Raw genomic sequence first — 26,707 nt, 5'->3', positions numbered from 1 at the left:
TCTACTGGTCAACTCCCTCAGGAACAAACTCTATCTGATTGTAAGGTCCTCCACGATTTCTTAAATATACACCACCTCTGACAGCTTCAGCTTTTAGACTGTTGAAAAGATTTGCATCCTCTTCAAATATTTTTAGCATTCTTGGTGGTAGGAAAATGTTAAATTCATTATTTATTTCAGCAACAATTTTCGGACCAAATTTCGTATCAATTTTTCGAATGTCTGTTACTTTATAGAATGCATCGATGGTTAACTCCTTTGTTGTTTTGGTGACCAAGACTTTGCTTGCTTTGTTTAATTTATCGAAATTCATTTTCATCACTTAAATTTAAATTTTCAAATTTTTTTATTAAAATATTTAACTGCGACCTTGCTTCAATTAAACTTTTAACTTTATGTATTTCTTGAATTAATTTGTTCAAGCGCACTTGAATTTCACGACGTTGTTCTGCTAATATGTTCATTAACCAACTTAAACTGCAGGAATGATTTCGTTTATAAAAATTGCCCTCTTTATATACATGAGATATGACCTATTTGACCTTCAAGTTAATTATAGATTTCTTGGAATTTCGGTAAGATCAAAAGCATTCTTATGAAAAGAACCAAAAATGTTTGTAAAAATTCCTTAGATAAGAATCTAATAAACAGTGATTTGCAATATTTAGACGAAAATAATAATTCCAAGAATAAAATAAGTAAAAACAAAAACAGGAAATACCAATGATAATGAGTCATCCATAAAAAATTCCAAAACTCTGAGTCATCAACCCTATTTTGCGAAAAACAAAGAAATTATGCGTCATCGTTAAAGAATGCACCATGTAAAAAACAAAAACAGGAAATGAGTCATCAATAAAAAATTCCAAAACTCTGAGTCATCAACCCTATTTTGCGAAAAACAAAGAAATTATGCGTCATCGTTAAAGAATGCACCCTGTAAAAAAACAAAAACAGGAAATACCAATGATAATGTGTCATCAAATTCTAGGATTGTTTTATAATTCCAAGAAATTAGATAAATTCCAAGAATCACATTCGCATCATGATCTCAATATCCCCCCCCCGAAAATTCTAGGAAGTATGACGTCATATCTGGCTCAGCATAACAGTCTGAATACCCCCCCCACAAGGGTTTGAGTCTTGGCTAAGTGGTTTGAGTCTGGGCTAAAAGTGTCGGTAACATGTCGGTGCAGGGATCTTGAGTTAGAACCCTCCCTGTTTACCTACTTTTATCGTTTAGTTTATGTCATTTTTATAAGTATTTTTAATTTTTTAAATGGAAATTAATTTGGAAAAAAGAAAAATAAATTAAAGTTTTTCGTGTTTGTAAATGTTTGTAACGATTGATTTAAAGGGCCTAGCGGAGTAGGCATGCAAAATCTTTGGAATTTTTACAGAAAATTCTCTTAAATGTGTACTTTTAAGAAATATTTTTGTTGATTTTTTTAATTGGGTACCACATAGTGAAAAAAGTTAAAATCCTAGGTGGCGCATCATTCCGGCAGAAGCACAATGTATCCAGTAACTGATTATTTTTAAATTTGCTTAAAATTTAGTAATTATGCGTTTCTGGGGTCACTCATTACGAATGAAATGTTAAATTTTCAAAATTCAAAATGGCTCGATACATTGTGCTTCAGCCGGAATGATGCGCCACCTAGGATTTTAATTTTTTTCACTATGTGGTACCTAATTAAAAAAATCAACAAAAATATTTCTTAAAAGTACACATTTAAGAGAATTTTCTGTAAAAATTCCAAAGTAGTATCTCCAAAATATGACCAAAAAATTTTTTTTTTTTGGTTTTTTGTGGGCAAAATTTTTAAAAATTTTTTTTTAAATTCCTCTGATTAATTTATAAAACACGTATAAATTTTATTAAAATCGATCCAGTGGTTTTCGAGAAAAAATAAATTCTTGATTTTCCTTTCCCCCTCCATAACTCTTACAAAAATACATTTTTTGAAAAAATACTTGGTGAAAAATTTTATCTTAATGCTGCCAACATGTAACAAGAATTTCAAATTTTTTTGAGCGGGGGCAGATTTTGCATGCTTACTCCGCTAGGCCCTGTGTCACTATATTCCAAATGGCACGTTTTAAAAATAAATTTTCTAACAACGATGTTAACTGTAGACGGGAAAAACTTACCTTATTTCGTAAATTCGTTAATTCTGTACGTAATTGTTGTGTCGAATCGGAAACAGTTAGTCCTTTCTCCAAATCGGCCAAATCCTTTTGCAGTTGTTCAATTTCCCGAGCCGACATTGTACTCCATTGATGGTATTGCACGACAGCCTATTTTTTTAAAACATTTCAAATTATTTTTCTTCAAAATAATAGAAAATCTTTTACTATAAATTTAAATCAAATTTAATAATCAATGAATCGGTTCAAAAAAAAATTGCATTGCAAAAAATTGAGGATCTAGAACGGATAAGGGGACTATACCAGTCAGGTAGCAGTGAGAGGCCTTTAATTTTAATTTAAAGTCACTTTAAATCATTTTTGAAAGATAACAGTTTTTGAATTATATAAAATTGAAGGGCTGTCTGCAATAAGGGGATGAACGCGTGGTTGAAAGAGATAATACCAGTCAGGTAGCAGTGAGCGGCTCAAGGCTTGTCACTGCTACCCGACTGGTAGTATCCCTTCCAAGTCTCGCGTTCGTCCCCTTATTGCAGCCAGCCCTTCAATTGAAAAATTTTCAAACAATTGAAATTTGGTAAAATCTTTTAAAAATAATTTAATTTTTTAAAAATATAAATAAAAATAATCAAATCTTTGAAGAATTTTAATTACCTATAAATATGATCATAATTTTCTCCGAAATTTTAACAAGTTTAAAAAAGTACATTTTTATTTACATTGTTCAAAGAAAATTGAACCACACTACCGGCGGAAATTGTGCGAACGCTAACATCTTGAGAAAGAGTGATAACTCCGTTAAAAATGAAGCTAGATGCTTTTTTTAAATTGCATTGAAAAGCTTATTGAATTTCCAATGAAATGCCATTATTTTAAGTTGTATTGCATAAATAGGATGCGAGATATCATGTTATAAAGACAAAAAATAATTCTATTTTTTTCAGATTTTCTTAGTTACGTAGGTAGGTAGGTAGGTAACCAAATGCCTAACTTCCCATTTGACCAAATCACACAAACTTTTCACAGTAAGAAGGTTAAGTTCGGAAGGACTCAGTCTGAAAACAGTTTTGCTGTGAAAAATTTGTGTGATTTGGTACACTGTAAAAAGTAAAATTTTATTTTAAAAATTTTAAAATCTTATCGTAAATTATTAAAAATTTTTTTTTTCATATTTTCATTAAAAACTACGTATGAAAACAAAAATTTTCGTTAAAAGAGCGTTCAATTTGATCAATTTTTGGCCGAGTTATAAGCATTTAAAAAAAATATACGTAAAAAACTAGGGATTGTAAATTTACCAACTTTTTCAATTACCGGTAATACGATAAAACTCTTATATAAAACCGGTTTACCGGTAATACTTTTCACTAGTATATAATACTATAATGCAAAAATAATAAAAAAGGGAGATAAAATTGGATTGAAAATAAAGCATATTTCCACAATATTGTGAATATTAAACAAAACAATTTAGCATATTATATTATAATAGTTTCTTTTTAAATATTTTTGAAAATAAAGTAATACATATAAAAGTTCTAATTAATTATTTATTACTAAAAACAAATAGTATTATGCAATGTTAATTGTTTTTCATTATGATAACAGAATTATATTAAAAATTTTGTGAACATAAAACATTTTAAATAGACATCTTACGTTTCAGAATTTTTTAAAAAGTACGCACGTAAGAAACATAGACTGTCCAAACTTTTATCTCCTAATCGTGACTGAATTTTAGTAGACAATAATCCAGCTCCAGAAAATAACCTATTACTTGACTATTATCAATTAAATATTTATTTGAATCAAATAATATTTATTGGGGTCAATTAAATGATATTTGCTTCCTGTACTGAAATTATTGGTTCAAATGCTATTTAATTGACTTTAATAAATATTATTTGATCCATGTCAATATTTAATTGATAATATAGTCAATTAAATATATTTTTTTCAATGCATCATAGCGGAGAAATGAGAAATATGACCTTTTGCTATCCCTCCACTACTAAACTACATTTATTATTGGCTGGTGTCAAAATCTATTTTTAACAAAGATTTTCGTAGAAGTAATTTACCGAATTACTGGTAAATTTTAAAGAGAGTTTTTGTTGATTTACAATCCCTATGGAAAACGTAATTTTTCAAAAATATGTATCTCTTAAATCGCTTTATGAAAAAATTTGAAAAAAAATCATGGTAGCTCATTTCTACGAGCACTGAAAGAAAAAAAAATATTTGAGAAAAATTTGAGATGCTCAAAAGATGCATCTGAAAAAACTCTACAAAACTAAAGAAAAACATTTATAGGTGTCCTAACATTTTTTTTAAGTTATGGCCAAAAAACGTTTTTTTTACAAAATGAAAAAAAATATAGTTAAACTTTATGAAACGGGCGAAAAATACTCTCATTTTATGTCCACCGGGGAGACCTACAATTTAAAAAAAATTGAAGCCTTTAGCTCTTTCTCTTTCTGAGATATTGAGGCAAATGTAATGTTAGTACACACACAAACATCGAGACATTTTTTTAAAATCCGTTTTTTGGACTTCTGAGGTCAAATTACATCGAAATCTTTATTTATTTATAACATTTGTACGAGCAGTGCCCATCCGTACATAAAGTACTAAAAGATTAGGTATAGGGTAATGTTTTCGAAGCCTGTTCTTAATGAGATAATTAAATTTTCTTTATAGCATTTTATTCTACGTAGAATTTGAAAGTATTACCAGAAAAAATTTTAGGGCCCTCATTTTATATACAAATTACAGCTATTTTTGTTACGCGCTGTAACAAAGACATGGCGCGTGCAGTATCGCGGGCGGTCTCACTGCCGCGTTAGATGCGTTGAATTGGTTTCAACTTGTTAGTTAGGGGTCATTTATAAAGCATTTGATACATAATTTCGAAAATTTTAATTAAAATTAAATTCAAAATGGCGGATCCAATATGGCGCTTAACAAAAATAGCTGTAATTTGTAAATAAAATGCAGGCCCTAAAATTTTTTTTTGGTAATACTTTCAAATTCTACCTAGAATAAAATGCTAGAAAGAAAATTTAATTATCTCATGGTTGCGTCTAGTCTGTCGAACCGAACAGACGTGTTTACTAATCGTCCTGTTACTCTATCTGTCTGTTTTTGGTCGTTAAGGGGAGGTTCCCATTGCGGGAGTCAAAAAAATTGATTTCTTTTTTATTGTATTTTTTTAAAGCTATATATATGTAGAATATGTGTGTATAGCGATTTTTTGATCCGAAGAATATTTTCGTTTTTATGGAGTCTTGAACTCACCGCCGTCCCGAGCACTGAGTAACAAATGTCAGGCAAATCGAATCAATTTTTAAAAATTTTGCAAATCTGACCTCAGAATCGTAAAGAGCGACCCTAAATACCTATAGATATTTATCATATACGCAAATTGAACAAAGAATTGCAAAGAATAAAATTATTGCACAAAAATGTTTCTCAAACTTTAAACGCGGTTTTCTCGAAACAAGATTTTTCAAACTGGTGGGCATCGTAGCGTCTAAACTATTTAATCAATCAACTTCGGGTTTGCGGCTAATTAAAGGTAACTAAATTCTACTGGGGTTATACCTATAATATGATAAAATTGTTAACAATAGAGATTTTTACAAGAGGTCAAATATGGAAAAATAATGCAAAAACGCAGTTTTTTTAAAAATGTGTTCGCCATTTGACATTTTATTAACTTTTTAACTATTTTTTAGGTATAACCTATTCTTTAGGATGTCACCTTTATAAAAATTTTTGAGTTTTTGTTTTAGACTAAAAATTGCGCAGTATAGAATGCCCACCGTTTTCCCTATTTAATAAAACATTATTTTCTAGATGCGCCATATTGGCCGCCATTTTGCATTTTTTTTTAAAATGAAATATATATTTTAAAAGTTCAAGAAAGTATCTTTATTTAGAAAAAAAAATTACATCGTTAAGTCATAGCCGTTCCTCGCAAAAAATTGTCAAAGTTTGTGTTTATTTTGGCCTCCGCAATGAGAACCTCCCCTTAAATATTGTTGTACTGTGAATTCTTTTGTATAATTTTATAATTCAAAATGACTTCAAATGAAGATCTTATGAAGATTTTAAAAGATATCAAAAGGGATACAAAGACTCTAAGTGAGAAGATTGATAAAGTGCAAGGTGATTTAGAAGTGCTAACTAGTGAAAATGCTCAACTCAAGAAAAATATTACATTAATGAGTGACAAAGTGAGTGATTTGGAGTTAAAAAACAAATTACTTGAAAATAAAATAAATAATTGTGAATTGAAATTCGAGTTATTTTTGAATAAAGATAGAAAGAATAATATCGTATTGTACAGAGTGCAGGATACCTCAGCAGAAAACGCAAATTTACTTGAGACTGTTAAACAAATATTTTGCAAAGCTGAAGTCTCCGTTGAAGCTGATAGTATAATATCTGTAAAAAGGATTGGAAATACTGAAGGATTTAGACCCATACTTGAAACTTTCAACAATCAGGAAGTTAAATACGATATATTCCGTAAAGTGAAGAATTTTAATATTTTGAACATTGGAGTTTCGAACGACCTATCGAGGGAACTACGTGAAAAGAAGAAAGTGCAGTACAATAAGCTCTTAGAATGTAAGAGTTTATTAGAAGAACAAGGAAAGTCCATAAAAATTCAGTGTCATCATATTATCATGGATAACAAAACTTATGAATTGGATATGGCCTTGAAATATCTCCATTCTTCCCAGTATGTTCCTCCAACTTTTGATGGTCTTTCCGATGTGGAGGACGATGACTCGGCGGATTCAACCATTTCCATGGGGGGTAAAAAAAGAAGCAGAAAAAAAATTTTCTGTAGATTTACAGTTTTGTTTAGAATTTTATAGAAACTTGTAAAATAACTTCTTTAAAAGTAGTGAATTTAAAATCCCTTCTGTAAAATTAATACTTTTAATGTGTCAATTTTACAATTTTCTGTAAATTTACTACTCTGAATGTACACTGTAAAAAAAATTTTCTGTAGATTTACAGTTTTGTTTAGAATTTTATAAAAACTTGTAAAATAACTTCTTTAAAAGTAGTGAATTTAAAATCCCTTCTGTAAAATTAATACTTTTAATGTGTCAATTTTACAATTTTCTGTAAATTTACTACTCTGAATGTAGGTAATAAAAAGACAAAAATATTACCTACATTCAGAGTAGTAAATTTACAGAAAATTGTAAAATTGACACATTAAAAGTATTAATTTTACAGAAGGGATTTTAAATTCACTACTTTTAAAGAAGTTATTTTACAAGTTTTTATAAAATTCTAAACAAAACTGTAAATGTACAGAAATTTTTTTTTACAGTGTATATGTGTGTGTGAGTTATATGTGCGTACACGCAAGTAAGATTGTGTTGTATAAAGTCCGCCTGAAAATCAGTCGGAGTTCGAGCGATTCTTATAAGAAGAATCTAATACTTTTATAGCACGTTCTCTTTGTATTTATAATAAAGATTTCGTGCAAAATTAGCTACTGTCTCTTATGCTTATTGCATTGAAAGTATTTTTACAATAAGTATATGAATCGATGCTAAAAATATAAGAGAAACGTTAAGTAATGTGCTCTTTCGAGTAATATTAGCAGCAGATTTGTCTCCGTGTAGATTCGAAGATAAAAAATTAATAATGCACTATCATTCTAAAAAAGAAAATTATAAGATTTTATTGTTAGAAAAAAAAGAAAATTTTAATAATTCTTTGTTGAAGCAATTATCTACGATTAGAGACTCGGCTTCGTTTTGGAAAATCATAAATCGTTTTAGATATCGTGCAATGAATGTTGATGTAGTAGATTTGGATGCTTGGCATAAATTTTTTGAATTGTCATTCACTCATACTATGTATAAAAGTCCTATCGATAGCGAGCAATTTTTTACGACTAATAAAAGCAATCCATTTTTGGATCCACAAATAACACAAAGTGAAGTAGTTTTGAGTCTTCAAAAATGTAAAGATAAAAAAGCACCCGGCTCAGATGATATTGCATACGAATTCTTAAAGAATCTTCCGGAAAATGGGTTAGATTATTTAACTTTTTTATATAATAGAATATGGGATTCAGGTGTTGTCCCGGATACGTGGACTGAAGTCATTTTAAGAATGCTCTATAAAAAGGGAGATAAAAAAGATCCTTCTAATTATCGCCCGATCGCTCTCGTAAATTGTATTACAAAAATTTTTACCCAGATTTTGACGAGAAGATTGGGCGATTGGGTTGATTCTGAGAATCTGTTACCCGAACACCAGGCTGGCTTCAGGAAGAAGCGAAGTTGCGCCGACCATATTTATACCCTGAATGCAGTTATCCAGATTCGGCTAAATGCTGACAGGGGAAAATTGTTCGTGCTCTTCGTAGATTTTAAAGGTGCTTTCCCCTCAGTTTGTCATGACTTACTGTGGGAAAAGTTATATAGACTTGGTGCGGGTGATAAGATTGTTAGGATTTTGAAAAGTCTCTACAGTAGAGCCACGGTTGCAGTTAAGGGGACGAGTGGAATGTCAAAGCCGACCTTGGTGACGAAAGGGGTTTTACAGGGAGAGACAATGAGCCCATTGTTATTTAGCCTTTTTATTTCGGATTTTGAGGAATTTTTAAGAGCTGAAGGTGTTAGGGGGGTCTCGGTAGACCGACTGATAGAGATAATTGTTTTGGCATTCGCGGATGATATCGCAATCTTAGCGGATTCGGTATCATCTATGCGAAAAATACTTAAGGCTCTTTATAAATATTATGAAAAAAATTATTTGAGCGTTAATATGGACAAAACAAAAATAGTTATTTTTAAAAAGGGGGGACACTCCCATGACAAAAAAAATCAGTCCTTTCAAGTATGGCGACGAAGGAAATATCGAGGTTGTCTCTAATTATGTTTATTTAGGTATTATGTTTTCTAATTCATCTGTCTTTTTAAATGCTACAAATACAATGGTATCCAAAGCTAATATCACACAATTTAATATGATCTCCTTAGTCAACAGAATGAAGATAAATTCTTGGCCTACTATTGAAAAATTACTTGATAGTTTATCGTTGAGTGTATTAATGTACAATGCCCAAACTTGGAGTTTAAGATACGAAGACGAGATCGAGAAAGTTCAAATCCAATTTTATAAGAAACTTTTACAACTCCCCCCTTGCACACCTGGTTATGCTGTGAGACTAGAAACTGGAAGGTGTAAACTTATCGCTTCTAGTTTTAAACTAGCTCTTAATTTTGTTGAGAAAATTCTTGCTATGGACAACGACCGTTATCCGAGAATATGTTTTATAGAATTGAAAAGGTTGTCAGAAAATAAAGAAGTTAATTTAAAATTTAATTGGTGTGCACAAATAGAAAAAATATTTAAATCAATAAATAGAGTCGATGATTGGAAGAATATTACACTGGCATCCGTAAGAACAAATAAATTGTGTTGGTTGACTGAGTATAAAAATATTCTGTATATGAATGATATGTCACGTCTGTGTGAATCAAGTTCACTACTACTTTTGCCGCATTTGACGGTTAGCGTAGGTAGACAGGACTATTTTAAACTATGTCTAGCATTAAAATATTTTCGTGTAGCTGCTCAATTAAGATTGTTAAATGTTTTTCAGACGAAAATTATGATAAATAATACTATTTACAATTGGAAATGTGATGAGGTGTGTGGTGGGTGTGGTCTTCTTGTGAATGATTTTAGTTACCATGTTTTAATTGAATGTATATTTCATAATGAAGAAAGAAAAAAACTTATAACGGACGCCGTAGATGAAACCGCCAAATTGTCGGCAATTTTTGATATCCTAAATAATCCTGGGTTGGATTCAATTAAAAGAATCACTGAATTTATTGAATGTATTGTGATTAAACGAGAGAAAAATTTGTAAAATTAAAATCTAGTCGCAACTTCTTTGTATAGACAAATGTCTTGAAACAAATAATAAAAAAAAATAATTATTATCTCATTAAGAATAGGCTTAAATTTTAATTTGTTTATAATATTTTATAATTTAAATGAATTGCATGATAATTTAAAACTAGAATTGGAATTTTAAAAAGTAAGATTTTTTAAAGAAGTTGTCCAATTTTTATCGAATTCTATCAATTAGTTTTCAAGTAATTCATTTTTTTCGAAAAAGGTGTTAAAAATTAAATTGTTAATAACTTTTTAAAAAACTATTTGCAGGTGTTGTTTTTATTATTATAAAATATTCTTCTAAAATATTGAGTTTAAATAAAATTAAATTACCCTTCGAAAACCATTGGTACACTTCAGAAAGCTTTACCTAATAGAGGCGCATGAAAAGTCTCCAATTTTTATTTTCCGAATCTTTATTTTATCGAAATTCTTTTTATCTAATAAGAATTAATTATAATTTCTTTTAATCGAAAGAATAATTATCAAAAACATTATCTTTTTGAATGGCTAATTAACAGAATGTTTAATACTGCGAAAGAAAATTTTTTATAATCTTCAAATAACTGAATTATCATTTCTAAAAATTATTATTTTTTATATTTCTTATTTACACTAATATTTTTATTTTCGAAATGTCAATTTTGATAAATATTATTTTTTAAATTTGTTAATAACTATAATAATTATATTCCCGAATTATTATTCAATATAATTCAAATATTACCGAATTACCAATTCTTAAAAAATTTATTGTTCCTAATAATATTTTTTTAAAATGTGTAAATGTTCTAAATTCTAAAGTCTCTAAATTTTGTTTTATCGAAATATCTTTTGTTATAAAACTTTTTTCTTATAAATGTTTTTGAAAATAATTTTAATTTTTACGAATTAACATTACTCATAATTTTCTTTACTCCTAATCATTCTTCTTTATAATTACTATATTTTCTAACATGTATTTCTTCTAACTATAACTTTACCGAATTGTCACTTCTCATAATTATTATTATATCGAAATAATATTTTTCAAAATTTTTGTAATATCTAATAATTTTTTATACAAATTTTTTTATTTTATAATAACCAGTTTTTATAATTTTATTTTATTCGAATAATTATTTCGTATAATTTCTTTCTTACCGAAATTATATTTTAAATAATTTTTTATTAATCAATTTTTTATTTTTCCTAATATTCATTTTTCCAAATAATTCTTTTTCATAATTTTTATATTTCCTAAATCGTATTTTACATAACATCCATTTTTTCTAGCATTTAAATTCTCTAATTTATTCTTTTCCTAACCTATAAATGTCATAATAAGAATTGCACAGAATAGTTATTTCAGGTTGAGTCCACAATAGACAGCGTTAAGGAGATTGAGCTACTTAAGACCATCGATAATCTACTTAAGACCATTGATATCAATGGTGTTAAGTAGCTCAATCTCCTTAACGCTGTCTATTGTGGACTCAACCTCATCACATTCACATACAAAATATACGGTTTCGACGTTTCCCATCTCTGAAGAATATGGCGCCAAATTTGAAAAAAGTTTATTATTTTATTATTTAAAAATTATTAATTATTATAAATATTGTTTAAAACAATTTTCCTAATGATATTTAATTGTTTTAAACAATATTTGTAATAATTAATAATTTTTAAATAATAAAATAATAAACTTTTTTCAAATTTGGCGCCATATTCTTCAGAGATGGGAAACGTCGAAACCGTATATTTTGTATGTATGTGATTAGGAGTAAAGAAAATTATGAGTAATGTTAATTCGTAAAAATTAAAATTATTTTCAAAAACATTTATAAGAAAAAAGTTTTATAACAAAAGATATTTCGATAAAACAAAATTTAGAGACTTTAGAATTTAGAACATTTACACATTTTAAAAAAATATTATTAGGAACAATAAATTTTTTAAGAATTGGTAATTCGGTATTATTTGAATTATATTGAATAATAATTCGGGAATATAATTATTATAGTTTTTAACAAATTTAAAAAATAATATTTATCAAAATTGACATTTAGAAAATAAAAATATTAGTGTAAATAAGAAATATAAAAAATTATAATTTTTAGAAATGATAATTCAGTTATTTGAAGATTATAAAAAATTTTCTTTCGCAGTAGGTATTAAACATTCTGTTAATTAGTCATTCAAAAAGATAATGTTTTTGATAATTATTCTTTCGATTAAAAGAAATTATAATTAATTCTTATTAGATAAAAAGAATTTCGATAAAATAAAGATTCGGAAAATAAAAATTGGAGACTTTTCATGCGCCTCACCTAATAATGAAAATAAGTTTATAAATAAATCAAAAAATCACAATCGAAAATTTTGCTAATACAATGCTTTCTCTATGAGGAAGTAAAAGTATAAATTTCCTTCCGAATTTATATTGGTTTATATTAAAATTCGATCCTTGGAAGGTATAATAAATAACAAAGAATATTTTTTATGACATTCTTTAATATTTATTGTCAAAAGTAAAAAGCGACGTTTTGATGACTTGGTTCAGTCATTGAAACGTCGCTTTTTTACTTTTGACAATAAATTTCAAAGAATGCCATAAAAAATATTCTTCATGTTATTTATTATACCTTCCAAGGATCGAATTTTAATATAAACCAATTTATTAATTAGATTAAAAATAAGCGACAGTTAAGGCTCATACAACTCGTTTTATTAATTTTATTAGAAAATAAAATAATGTTATTTTTAACTATGCAAATGCTTTGGTTTGGATGAATATTTTGCACTGACTACTAGGTATATACCTATACTGGCGCACAGTATCAAATTAAGAAGTAACAAAAAATGTGTGAAAATAAATAAAACTAGTTTTCTATTTTTCAAAAGCTACGAATAAAATCATTTGTTTTAAAATTCCAGAAAATAAAGGAGATTCCATGACTTTTCCCTGACTGTTAGACTCCCTGAATTAAGGTTTTAAAGTAAGAAAAAATCAAGAATAATTCAATGTTTTTAAGTATTTTTTGTTTTTTAGTAATCTAGAAATGTATTCCCTGATTTTCACCAAGTTGAAGTCCACAACGTTGATCAACGAAAAAAAATTGTTCACTAAGTGAATTAATTAAAAATTACGCCGCAATATTGACAAAAAAATATTTAGAAAAAAAGATTGATATTTATGTTTTGATAATAATTATTTTACAATTAAATATTAAATTAAAAATAATACTTGATTGCATTAAAAAAATTTTTTTCGTTGATCAACGTTGTGGACTTCAACTTCGTTGATTTTCCTGATCTGTGTTAACCCTAAAAGTATATTTTCTAAAGAAACATAAATTGAAGAAAGTTTCAAAACAATATTCGTTCATTTGAAAGTTCTACATCTACAGCCATGATGAAGAAAAAAGTGAGAGTACAATTTACCTGATTAAGTTTATCAAGTGCAGTTTCCTCGCCCCTTTGCTCGGGTAATTTCGAGTGTAGATGATGTAATGATTGAACATGTGCAGCTAATTGTACAATCCTCGCGACAAACGACTGTAATTCTCCTTGACTCTTCTCAACGGCATACTGTGATTCCCGTAAATTTTGTGTGAGCAACGACTTTTCCGATTCGGCGAGTTCCAATTGTTTCTCCAATTTCTTCAATTCATTCAAATGAATTTCCGAGAACAGATCAACTTGCTTGCCCGCCGCCGATGTACCTGGTTCTTGTGTTTTGAGATCGTCTTCAATTCTCCGCAATGCCGGCGAATCGTTCTCACCATCACTGCAAATATTCTGATCGTCAGTAATGCCACGAATTGATAGAGCAAGATTGCTAAGATTGTAAATTGATTCGCTATTAATACGTTGATCGAGCTCCTTTTTTAATGCATATTTTGCCTCACGCTCTGCTTGAAGTGACTCGAGTGCTTCCTCCATTTGCTTCTCGGCAATTTTCTTTAAATTCGATAATTCTTCAACTTGACTATTAAGAAGTTCAACCTCCTCAGTTAACCTGCGAATCTCATGTTTCACACCTTCAAATTCAACTTGACTTGAACGTAATCCTGACACTTGTTTTTGTAGGGATATATTTTCATCTTCCAATTCAGTGTAGTCTTGTAGAAGACGAGTCTCGCGAAATCGACATTCCCTAAGTTCGGTCCGTAAGGTTTTTCGTTCGGCCTCTGTTTGCAAATGGTCCTTGCCAACTTCCTCACGTTCCTGAAGTGCGTGATCTCGTTCGGCTTGCACGCGCTCCAATTCATGTCGCAACTGTTGAACAAAATTTACTAGTTTTTTTAAAGAGAAACAAATATCTTTCGACAACTTAAAAATTTCTTTATTTGCAAAAGAAATTACTGTCCTCGTTCTGTGTACTTTTAGTCAAATTTATATAAGAGGTTAAACTTATTGCAAGCCTTGAATCGATTTTAAGGGCATTTGAACTATTATACAAAAAAATTGTCGAAAGTGGCGTTTATTTCATTCAGTGTTTTCACTAAAATTCATTTATTTTTTTATTTTCATTTTTTAAATTCAATTATTCAAAACTTGAATAATTTTTTTAAATAAATGTTTAAATGAAATGCCTACTTATTATTTACTTTTCCACTGGCATTAAAATTTTATAAAATTATCATTTCATATATAAAAATTTAACTGTAGTTATTTATTTTTTCACATGAATTACAATTTTAAAAATTTCAATTCCAAAAATTAATACGTTGATCGAGTTCCTTTTAAATTATATTTTTTATATACAATATGGGAGCGTTCATAAATGATGTCACGTTTTTGGGGATAGGGGGAGGGAGATCTGTACTAAACGTGACACAATGTATTTTTCACTCGTGAAATTGCGTGACAGGGGGGGGGGGTTGAAAATCTCAAAAAATTAAATTTTTGATTAAACTTCTATTCTAAATCAATTATTTTAAATAATTTTGCAACAGTTCTTACAAAATTGAATTATTTAAATACGAAAATTTAATTTTTATAAGAATTGTAACTTTAGCACGGTCTTCCAACTTCATGTTTTTTCTGGTATTAAATTGCATTATAATATGTAACCAAAAATATTTAAAACAATTTTTAAATTATGATAAAGAAATTCTTAAAATTAGTTTTTTTAAATACCTGTATTTTAAAATAATGTTTGAAAGACAATATTGTTCAAATATATAATTTGAAAATTCTCAAATAATTGAAATTTAGTAATTAGGATTTTAGAATTATTAAAAATAATCACGTTTTTTGTATGTAGATATTTGTAAAATATTGTATTTGTAGAAATATATAATTGAAAATATTAAAAATAACTGAAATTTAAAAATAAAATTATAGTTAAAAATTTCAAATTAATTTTTGGAAAAATCTTTTTACATAATTTAATTTGCCTAAAAAATTATTCAAAAGTAATTTTTAAAAGATTTTTGACTAGAATTATTTTGCACACTTTAAAAATCGAAATAAGTTGTATTTTATACCAAAAGAGTGGAATTTTGTCCGAGACCTGAATAAATAAAAGTTTAATAATTTCAAGAAATATTTAAATCATTTAATATTTTTTGTTTTTTTTTGTTACCTGTTTGGCTTCATTTTCTAATTCTATAATTTCTGTTTGGAGAGATGTTTCACGTGCTGCGCTTTCGTGAAGAAGACTTTCTTCTTGTTCTATTCCACTTTTTGTCGTTAACTTTGTCGTGGTCTGGAATTTAGCTAAAGCCTGTAAAAATAAAAATAGCAAATGAAAATACAATTTAGATATTGTAGAAAAGTTTTACAAAAATATGTTTGATGAAGGAAAAAAAAGAAGTAGAATTTAATTTCAACATTATTGTTTCATTAGACGGAGAGAATCTACAATTAATTTTCAAGCGCTCCAGTAATTACGAACAAACAGTTAACTTAATTATTTACTAAACTAGTTAATTAATATCAAACTGCTTTTTAAGAAACGTAAGTTAAATCTTAACTTGAATTATTGCTCTTTTTAATAGAATAACTAAAATAAAAATAACTTTTTTATTCAGAATTCATAAAAAATTTCTCTGTCGGAACATTAATGAGGCCAATAAGCCAACGTGTCAAAAGAATTTCCAAACTAAAAGAAGATTACTTCCAAGAAAGCTAATGCAACTTTCATTGTACTTAAATGAAGAATAAAATAAAGTAAGTAAATATTTCCACACAGGTAATTTGAATATTAACAGGGTTGCCACAAAATAATAAATGTAAAATTCCAGGCTTTTTCCAAACCAATACTTGTGAAATTCCAGTCGAAAATAAAAAAAATTTCTGGCCTGATTACTTAGTTTTGGCTCTTAAAATTCTGTTTCAATTTCTAAATACCAAAAACTTAAATTAATAATAATTACTAGCCAAAGATTTGTCTTCCCTAGAAATTTTTATCTGGTGATGAGATAAAAACATCTTTTAATTTTAAATCCAAATTTTCTTAAAAATCTTGAAAAACAGGCAAAATTTGAGAAATTTTTTTTAATTAGTTGCTATTTCCAGGCTCTGTGACAACCGTGACAACCCTGATTATCCACTTATTGGTTTTAGAAATCATTTTACAATGATCAAAAACAACTTTTTTTGACAAGACAAATAAAATTTACTTTTTGAATAAAACTACCAGAAATTTCTTTATTCAAAAAACAATATTCCAGAAAATTGCAATTAAAAGAAAACCAAAACAAATATAGAGGATTTTAAATTAAAAAAATAAGTAATTCATGTTTGAATGAATTATTAATTTTGGAAAAATTGAAGTAAAGGTAAACAAAAGAATAAGAGATAATGACAAAAATAGAATTAACAATGAAAAATATAAAAGTAGAACTAACCTCTTGTGTGATGTCGAGTTCGTGCTTGGTATTTTCATAAAGGGACTCGAGGTCACTGCACTTTTGTTCAAGACCCGACTTCTCCTCGAGCAATGCAAGACCATATTGGGCCGATTGTATTTTTTCCGTCGAAGCAAGATCCAATTCACGGTATAGCCTTTCAATTTCAGCCCGTAGATCGGCAACCATGGACCCTTCAGTGGCCATTATTATGATGTATTATTCCCTTGGAATCTCGTTTCCTCGATTGCCTTCATATACGTTACCGCACAAAAATTGAAGCACTAGCTACTGCAACCTCCAACTTAATGCACGAGGACATTATTTTCTAATTTTCCTAATCTATCCTCTTTTAAAAAAATACCATTCCGGCCTCATAATTCAATAAGGTTTTTGACAGAAGGCCAGATAACGGACCGCTGGCTAGTGGACGAATTGTCGCACGACGGCACGAACAACAATAGAAACAATGGAATTTGAAACGTGAACAGGAAACGGACATTTCTTATTCTCGTTCCTTTTCTCAAATTTTCCCGCCAAACTCCAATTATTGCAAAAACCGAATAATAATTTGTGACGCACTGACGCACTTTCTTCAGAGCGCGACATATTTTGTTTCATAAAAATTTTATTATTAATTTTAAAATTTGTTTTTGTGATAAAAGATTATTTATTTTGAGTAAATCGTTTTAAAAGAAAAAATTTTTGTAACTAAATTCAAATGAAATATACCTAAATTATAAATTAATATATTTAATTAGAAAAGTCATAATTTACAAAAAAGTACTTTTACTTTTTTTGATTCGCTTGAGATTTGAATTTGTATATTTGAAGTAAAATTCGAAAAATGAAATATTAAAAACGAATGAATGAAGTGTAAAAATTTGCATCTACAAAAAATACTCAGACATTGATTTTTTTATTGTTAAACTTTCCCTTCCGCGTAACATAAGTATAAATACATGGTGTATATAATTCTATTATACAATATTATGTCCGTATTTTAACCAAATATCTGTTTTTCCCTGCGTAGCAGAGAATTAAAAAAAATGAAATCAAAGGATTGAGGATATAAAAAAGGTTTTTTTTTCAAAGAACGAAAAAAAAACTCCGAAACTTACCTCTCCGTACGCTTTCTATTTCCAAAAATTCAGTTTAAAAACATAACTTTCCAATAATCCGCAATTACTTATTATTTTGTAGCTTACTTCATTCCTCTTCGTCATCTTCCATATTTTTAAGGTATATAGATTAGTTTTTTTTCTTATTTTCTTTCTTTAAATATAAATCGAGCCTTTAAAACCGGGAGTGCACCGGTCGAATTAGTTAATACACTGTAACAGTCGTAATTTTTAAAATATTCATAAGTAAAATTATGTAAGCAGAGACAAAAGCGCAGGCGCCCTAATCGCACTCGTTTTAAATAATCAAAAAATATTTTTTTTCTATTCTTTTCTCAAAATACCAATAGCAAATTTTCTTTTCTATTCTTTTCTAGAATTTGTATTCACAGTTGGTATTTTAGAAAAAAAGAGGTCTTATTATCGAGACAATTTTCTTTCCGAATCTAATCTTGACAAGTTTCTTTTTTCCAAATCTTATTTAAGAAAAATTGCGTATGAGATCAGATTAGATTTTTTTTTGTTTTTATTTTCGAAAAAGTGAGGTGTACTTAAAAATTTATTCGACTTTATTGCGCAGTAATAACGCAGGATGGACTCTTCATTCATCAGGAAATGTGAAAAAGGTTCTTTTCTCTCCTTTCCTGATTTCTGAATGTCAATACACGTTGTCGCTGCTGGTAAAATCAACTCGCAGATCCATAATAGAAGTTTATGGAATAGAACTCCGTTTTATACAATTAAAAGTGTTTATCATAAAAAATTCAATTTCACTGAATCACGTCTCTTCAACAAGAAACAAAATATTCATACACAACACTCGTTTACAAAAATGTTTTTAAAAAAAATGTGATTCAATTAAGCGTGGTTATTAAAGTGCAACTTCTTTTTTTCTCATCTCTAAAAGATTGTCGTTGCACGTAACAAGTGTTAATTAAATTCGTATATTATTCTTTATACGACATTAAGTTACACTAGACTCGCACAGAGTATCTTCCGATCACACACGTCTCTCGCTTATCAATAATGAAAAAATAGTTATCACCTAACCATGAATTTTTTTCTTTACAAAGAACTCTAATCTCATACTGCAAAATAGAAATCTATACAATTTCGTATTTTCACTTTTATTTTCTCTATTTTTTCCTTTTGTTTTTTGCACAGTGTGCGAAAAAAAACGCAGTTGAACATTTTTGTTTGGGGGGGAGATTGGAAAAGGGGACACCCTCTATTCATACTCGATGTACAGTCGATTACTTATAAACAAAATAATCGATATCGATCACCAGCAACGACCAGAGTATATCTAGCTTTTTTATAGTACAAAATATAGCTCCTTGCATACGCGCTTCCTGAATTCGAAACTTACAAACTTGAAAAATATGTTTGTGTATACATACATATAGATAGATGTATAATAAATTAGTAAAGGATTTTATTCACTCTAATTTTTTTCTTTTGTAAATAATGTAATGAGAAATTCTCTTCTTCTAGCAAGGTGACTATACATACAATATTTGTGTATTTGGTTGTTTAGGAGAAAAAACAAACTTCTTTTTTCAATTGACGTTATTTCAATTTATACTTTCATAAAAAAAAATGTTAAGCCGTACTAACATTGTTGAGCATTTAAAGAAATACTCATTACATTGATTTACAAATTCTGTGTATTTGCCAGTACTTTTTTTATCGAATGCATTCAGGGCCGTTAGGTTCACCTACTTTTCTTTTCATTTGACATCGTTCACCTGTTTTCAGTTTTTTTTAATTACTCTTGCATTAGTACTTAAACCCTTTTTATTTTATTGTATTTCCTTTTTTTGTAAATTAAATTTTAATGATACGGCCAGAGAGTTTAAGAGGAAGGAAACGGATACAAGATGCTTGGATATAATTAACAACTCAAACTTCCCTTTAAATATGTTATCCTAATTTTTTTTCTTTTGTTTAAACTTCATCTCTCTCTTCTTAACCACTATTTTCCCTAACGGAATTATCAAAATTAAAAATGATACCGAAAAAAGACAAATATCAATATCAAAATAAATCAATATTAATTTAAAAAGAAACTTAATTAAACAGTTTAATAATAATAATAATTTATTTCACAATTTTCTTCATTTAAAAAAAGATTTCAAAATTCAATTGACAATTTCAATTTTTCCTTGTCCAAAAAAATAAACCCATACATCTTGTATCAGATGACAAACAAGAAATCATCAGGGAAATCTTTTTTAATTCAATTATTTTTTTGTGCACGTTTACAGATTAAGCTTTTTTTTCCATAAAACGTTGTCATTTTCAAAAAAAAAATTTTTTGTAATTATACGTTGCAAGCACATAGTCCGATGGTGTAACAGCGATAAAAAAACGTAGATATTCGTAAGAAATAAATCATTGTAAAAGGAAAAAAAACAACGGTGGGTAAAGAGGAGAAGGGAGAAGGAGTGATACAGGATTTTTTTTGTTATTTTTGGGGCATGAAGAGAGATTGGGAATCCGAATGACTATGACGAAACGCGCGTCTTTTTTTAGCGATTATACGCATCCAACGAGACACATGTTCGCACATCCCTACCTAGCTACAATTCCCTGGTAGTGGTGCGCGCAACGGTAAACGGCTTTATCGTTAAGCGAGCGGCACGGATTCCATTTATCTCCTACTTCCTGTCATCCTGATCGCATTCACGGCTTATGTGACCAGGCTTGTTGCAAGCAAAGCATGTCTTGCCTCCTGCCTCTGGACAATTACGGGCAATGTGACCAGTCTTATTGCAATTGTAGCAATTTGGCGAGGAAAAACGTCCAGAATCATTGCCACCCTCTGGGCAGCTACGCGCTTTATGACCGGTTTTGTTGCAGATGTAACAACACATCTCAGGCCCCTATAGTAACATCACACATTATTTTTATTTTCTCTTCATTTTCTATATTTTACATTTTTACAATGTCATTCAATTTTATTTCACTAAAATCGATCGCATTTCAAATTTTTCCTATTTTAAGATTTTTCATTTTACAAGTTTAGATTTGTAAAATTACAGAAAGTGATAAAGAAGGTGATGTCAAAGTAGATGCAAATTTTTACATGGAAAAATAGAGAAGTGGAAAAATCGCATCTTCTTTAACGTCCCCTTAAAATGAAACATGAATTATACATTTCAGCATCAATAATCGTAAAAAATTCAAAACTGCAAAATTTCACGTGTTTCAAATATATTATTTTCATTTTCAAAAATTAAAAATTGTAACGCGTCTCGAAGAAAGGGACCTAAAGATACCGAAGAACTTTATAGGTTATGTTTGTTGACTTTCAACTGCAAATGCATAAAATGGGTTAACCTCTCAATTCGAAATAGTTATGTTTAAGACTTTATTACATTTAAAATAATCAATCAAAATTAATTTTTAATCAAAAATTAAAGAAGAATCCTTTATTCAAGGCAAAAAGATAAAGAACATAACCTATAAGATTTTGCTTCTTAGGATCCTTTCTTTGCAAAGCGTCACAAATGTTGATTTAATTAAATTTTTTTAAAATTTTTACCTGTTCACTACACGTGCTCAAAAACAGGAGCAACTCAATTTACTTGATTAAAATAAAATAGAATGACTAATAATAATAAATAATTATTATTAATAAAAAAAAATTATAGAAAAAGCAATAATAATACTTTTAAAAATACTTCTTTTATTTAGAATTTCATTATTGAAAGATTTAAAATAGTGATAATAATATGTTATTATTATTATTATTATTAAATTTCAAATCTTGAAATTATTTAGAACTTAATAAATTTTCTTTATATTAAAAATAGTATTTTTTGAAATTCATCAAAAAATTTATATTTGTTGCAAAAACAATAAAGTAAATCATCATTTATTACCAATTATTAAAAAATTGATAAATAATTTTACAATATTCATGTAAACTTTACACAACTTTAAATCTAAATTTGAAAATTATGCAAATTTACATGAATTGTGATTTACCTTTTTTTAATAATCATAATTAGTTAATTTAAAAAAATTAATATTTATAATATTACCTACTTAATTTTTTATTCTCGAATTTTGTAATTTCTCATTTTTTAAATTATTTTATTATACCTATAATTTCTTTATTTAATAATTCTATTGAATAATTTCTTTGTTCAATTATTCTTTTTTATAATTTATAATTACATAATTTCTTTGTTTACTCATTCTTTTGTATAATTTTTTTGTTTTAATTATTTTGCCATTAAGTTCGAAAAAATTGTTAAAATTTTGTAAACACATCAATTAACTAAATTAACAATTACGTTATATTCACTTTACTATTAAAGAAAGTCTTTTACGAAAAACTTGAGAAAAAAGCTAAGCATCAGAAGTGATATTAATTCAGTCTGTTATTCAAAGAAAATCAAAGTTAAAATCACAACTTTATTTTTATATTTTAGTAATTAAAAAGAAAAAGCTTTTAACTTTAAAAAAATTCAGCGTGATAACTTCATTTTTAAAAAATAAAACCAACTTTTTAATAGAAGATATGTAAAAACTGTCTGACAATGAAAAACATTTAATAAACGAATTTTTAATTTCTTCGAAGTTTGATAATTTTATTTCAATTATATTTTATGATAATCATCATTAAAAGAATTTTCTTAAAAAAATAGGTTTGATTTTTTCTCAAAAAAAAAAAAAAAAAAAAAAAAAAAATCGAGACAATTGTTTCTGAACTTACAAAGAATTAAATGTTATTGTAAAAAATGTAAAAATAAATAAATAAATGTAAGTATGGAATGCGAACCTGTTGACAGTCTTTTGCAATGTGTCCACTGCCGCTGCATCGATAACAAAGATCGTGATCTTCCTTGCAATCGCGAGCAAAGTGTCCAAATTGATTGCACTTATAGCACTTTTCACGACCTCTGCTGAATCCACCGTCACGATCATGGTTTCGGTCACCTCGACCTCCACCACCACCACCTCCCTGTGGGCACTCTCTGGCGAAGTGGCCCATGCGGTTGCATTTGTAACAAGCACTTGAACTCATTTTTTTATCTGAAAAATTACTTTATTTACAAAAACATTCAAGAGAAAAAATAATTATTTAATTTCTCATTTTAGAAAAAAATCGAAAAAGAATCATTTTTGCTCATGTAGATTGAATTCAAAATACAGGTTTTGTATCTAATTTTTGCATCAAGAATTTCTAACAGTATCGGAATCAGAGAAAGTAACATTTCACTCATTTAAAAATACGATATTAGAAATGTACACATTTTTACTTATAATATCTAATTTTGTATTCTTATAAAATAATTTATTTCCTGATAGTAAAAAATAAAAATAATAATCAGAGTAATTAATGATTTAAAAAAAAGGTTTTAAGTATGATTTTTTTTAATATGAAATTATATCCTTACATTTTTCAAAGCTAAAAATTCAAGAATTTAAATTAATGTTTAAAATCATGATTTTCCTTTTTTTCTCATTAAGAATATTCATTGTTTTATATTTAACTTTCACATTCTTTGTTTCTACAATTACCAATGAGATATTCTAGTATAATCATAACTTTTGATAAGAACGTTAGCAAGGTTTCGATTCTGACTTGTTTACTTCAATGTTCAGAAAAACAATCAATGAACTCTTCTTTGTTTAGATAAAAAATACAATTCTTAAAATACGCAAATTAAAACCATGTACAACAAAAATCCTTAAAATGGAGCAACTTTTTTGTCTTTCAAAATAGCACCTTTGCAACTTGTAGAAAAATATGAAAAAAATTGAAGAAATAAATAAATTAAAAATAATTCCAAAGAGGAAATGTTCTTTTTCGTGAAAAAAGGAGTGCTAACGAATTTCAAGTTACAATTTGAAAAGACAAACGGAATGAAAGGAAACATGGGAAATATAAGGAAAAAATGTAAATCGTTGAGGAAAAGTATTTTTTTTCATCTTACAATTCGATAAATATGTCTCAATATTGAAAAAAAAGATTGCATTGCCGGCGTCGCGATAGAGGGCTGCAAATCTCTCTATACTGAATAAAATGGCACCGTGCTTCATGTGTACTTGGTGACTTGAGGGGGGTATGGAGGGTACACGTGTAAAAGTCTAACTATTCAATAAATATAATACAAAAAGTAACGGAAAAGTTGCCCAATGGATGAAAAAAAATTGTCGAATTTTCAAGAATATGAGAAATAATGAATAATTGTATAAATCAGACAACGTGGCTGATCCCCACTGTATAGAAGCACGCACATACGCTACAATCCGAAGATGGCATCCACGAGTGACGCCGTACCACGCTTTTTTTCACATCAATTTACAAAGCAATCATTTCACATGTTACATTAAAATGAAATATTTTACAACGGCAAAAAAAAACCACACCTCTTAATTATAATATAATGTAAAAATTCAAAGTTCTTGCACGACAAAATTGAAACGTAGTACAGACCACGTGTAAAATTCTACCAACGTCCATATACCCACATAAAAAAGTAATAATTTGCAATTACAATAACAAAGAAATTAAGACTTACCTTTGTTTTTCAGATAGTGACTGATTAAATATCTCCTCTAACGTATCTAACTGACACCAATTGAGACAATGGAGCCGTGAAAATGAATGTGTTTTTCTTAAAAAAAACTTTAACCGATGCTTAACCGCACGGCTGTGGCGACCATTGACTGAAAGACAAGAGCAAAAGCCGGCCAATCCCCGCTTTCCTGCCCGCCAAAGTCATGAACGCCACCAATTTACCCCCACCAGCACTCCAACATCCGGAACAATAAATACTAATTTCCATTCCAAATTTCATATTAATCGGTAGAATCTTATCAGATAAATGATCAACAGTTAATGTCAAATTTTCCAATGAAAAGTAATTTACATCTTTCTCGTTTATTTGCAAAATGTATTGTAATTAGTTGCTGTTATGACTAGTTTGCGTGCAATCAGTGTAATGTCCATCAGGGATGGGAAAATAATCTTTAAAAAAATGTACACAAAGTTTTCAACCATGTTACCCAGTTTACCGTATTTTGGCCTTACGTACTTTTTCTAATATTTGCATTTTAGAATTAAATTAATTAACAAAAGAAATGCAGAATCACGTTTATAATTTTTACCTCCACGGACTAGTTATAAAACGAGATTCAAAACACCGCGTCAAGGTTTCTGATCTTATTGCGTTCAAGTTACGTAAATAAAGGCGCCATTATTACGGCGGGAATATTTGAAAGCTGATAAATTCAGCCAATCAAAAGTGTTATACAATTGGATGCATTTAATGCATTATATGAACAGAACTGAAAAATGAAATCATTAAATTCGATTGGATCTCCACCATCTCCACATAGAGATTTACAAATTTCTAAAACTTCTCTAATTGAAAATTCTCCATGAGCAAAAGATACAAGTATTATAAAATCGCCTTTATTACTATTATTATTATTATTATTATTATTTTTTTTTTTTTTGCTTAGGGAATTTTGGGAAATCTGCCTACAGATACCTTGGATTCCGCACTCCAAGGTTATGTGGGGTTGGTGTGATAAAACAAAAGGAAATATAAAAAAGAAAAATAAATATATAAAATAGTAAATTTAATAAACTGGCGACCTATTGCCAGCCCGACCCACTAAAACCCGTAACCCTTCTTCTGGAGCCCTTTACCCTCCCTCGAAACTGTCGTAGGACTTTAGCCTTCGAGGGTGGCGCTCCAACTCTGTCGCTAATGCGACCTTCTTCTTCTCTCTGCGGTTTTCCTGCATCCGTAGTTAAAAAAAGATTAAATCTATTTTATAGTCTAAGCGGAATTTACAGCACAACAATAAATAAAAAAAAAAAAATGTTTAATTAAGTGTACGAAGTCAAAAGATAAAATTGTAAACGCATATATAAAAAAAAGAAAAAAAACGCGTATAATATTGAAAACATAAGACTGTATAAAGACAAATACAAACATAAAACAAATTAAAAAAAATGTATAAGGACAAAGAAATCACAAAATAAATTAATAAAAACAAACAAACGAATTAAAAGCTGTTTAAATTACGCTTTTTGGCGGCCGTCGAGATCCTTCCTCGACATAACCGAGATTATAAAGTTCTCGACTTGCCGCCAATTGTCTTCTGACTGGGTCATCAGCGATACCATGTTCTCCGGTGTAACTTGACTGTTTACACCTTCAAACATGGCCCGCCTCTCCAAGTCCCATTTCTTGCATGAGAAGAGGGTGTGCTCCGCGTTGTCCTCAGGTTGAGTCCACAATAGGCACTTTTCTTAAAGCGATGCATACCCTCTACATCGATTTCTATTGTTCGAACAATGGAAATCGATGTAGAGGGTATGCATCGCTTTAAGAAAAGTGCCTATTGTGGACTCAACCTCAGGGAACTGGCAATATGCACACACCTCGTCCTCGCGTAATTTAAAGCGACACAGGTACGAGTTAAAACACCCGTGACCTGTGAGCGCCTGAGTCATATAATAGGAAACCATTATTATTATTAGTATAAATAAGAAGTTATCAATCCTCCAAGTCAATCATTATAATATATAATATCATTATATATTATAATTATATATTATAATATTTATAATATATTATTTAATAATTTATTTAATAATATTTATAATAT

The 26,707-nt window shown here is 28.6% G+C and overlaps 2 protein-coding genes across 3 annotated transcripts in view; both read right to left on the bottom strand.

Moving 5' to 3' along the window:
- Nucleotides 1–17,402, bottom strand: part of LOC122499084 (protein bicaudal D) — a 74,140-nt gene extending 56,738 nt beyond the window's left edge. Inside the window, exons 1-4 of one of the 2 annotated variants that reach the window (XM_043607160.1) lie at nucleotides 16,944–17,402; nucleotides 15,677–15,817; nucleotides 13,528–14,364; nucleotides 2,155–2,301 (exon numbers count right to left, since the gene is read on the bottom strand). In XM_043607160.1, coding sequence (XP_043463095.1) covers nucleotides 2,155–2,301; nucleotides 13,528–14,364; nucleotides 15,677–15,817; nucleotides 16,944–17,150 — 1,332 coding nt within the window. In that variant the 5' untranslated portion in view covers nucleotides 17,151–17,402. The remainder of the gene's footprint in view (nucleotides 1–2,154; nucleotides 2,302–13,527; nucleotides 14,365–15,676; nucleotides 15,818–16,943) is intronic. The other variant, XM_043607161.1, reaches the window with a different exon arrangement.
- Nucleotides 17,403–20,146: 2,744 nt separating this feature from the next.
- LOC122499085 (CCHC-type zinc finger protein CG3800) lies at nucleotides 20,147–24,767 on the bottom strand. Its single transcript, XM_043607162.1, has 3 exons — nucleotides 24,604–24,767; nucleotides 22,857–23,110; nucleotides 20,147–20,949 (listed from the first exon to the last, which is right to left on the bottom strand). The coding sequence occupies exons 2-3, from the start codon at nucleotides 23,100–23,102 to the stop codon at nucleotides 20,725–20,727; spliced, it is 471 nt and encodes a 156-aa protein (XP_043463097.1). The 5' UTR covers nucleotides 23,103–23,110; nucleotides 24,604–24,767; the 3' UTR covers nucleotides 20,147–20,724.
- Between the last annotated feature and the right edge of the window lie 1,940 nt (nucleotides 24,768–26,707).

This window comes from Leptopilina heterotoma, unplaced genomic scaffold (assembly GCF_015476425.1).
Source record: "Leptopilina heterotoma isolate Lh14 unplaced genomic scaffold, ASM1547642v1 Lhet_165, whole genome shotgun sequence".
Taxonomy (NCBI): Eukaryota; Metazoa; Arthropoda; class Insecta; order Hymenoptera; family Figitidae; genus Leptopilina; species Leptopilina heterotoma.
This window is presented reverse-complemented; position numbering and strand designations above follow the sequence as displayed.

Excerpts from the sequence above, each read along its gene's own strand:
- LOC122499085 (XM_043607162.1), bottom strand. The coding sequence starts at position 23,102 with ATGAGTTCAAGTGCTTGTTACAAATGCAACCGCATGGGCCACTTCGCC. Across the intron at positions 20,950-22,856 it reads TTGCAAAAGACTGTCAACAG|GGGCCTGAGATGTGTTGTTA; the intron begins GTTCGCATTCCA and ends ATGTTACTATAG.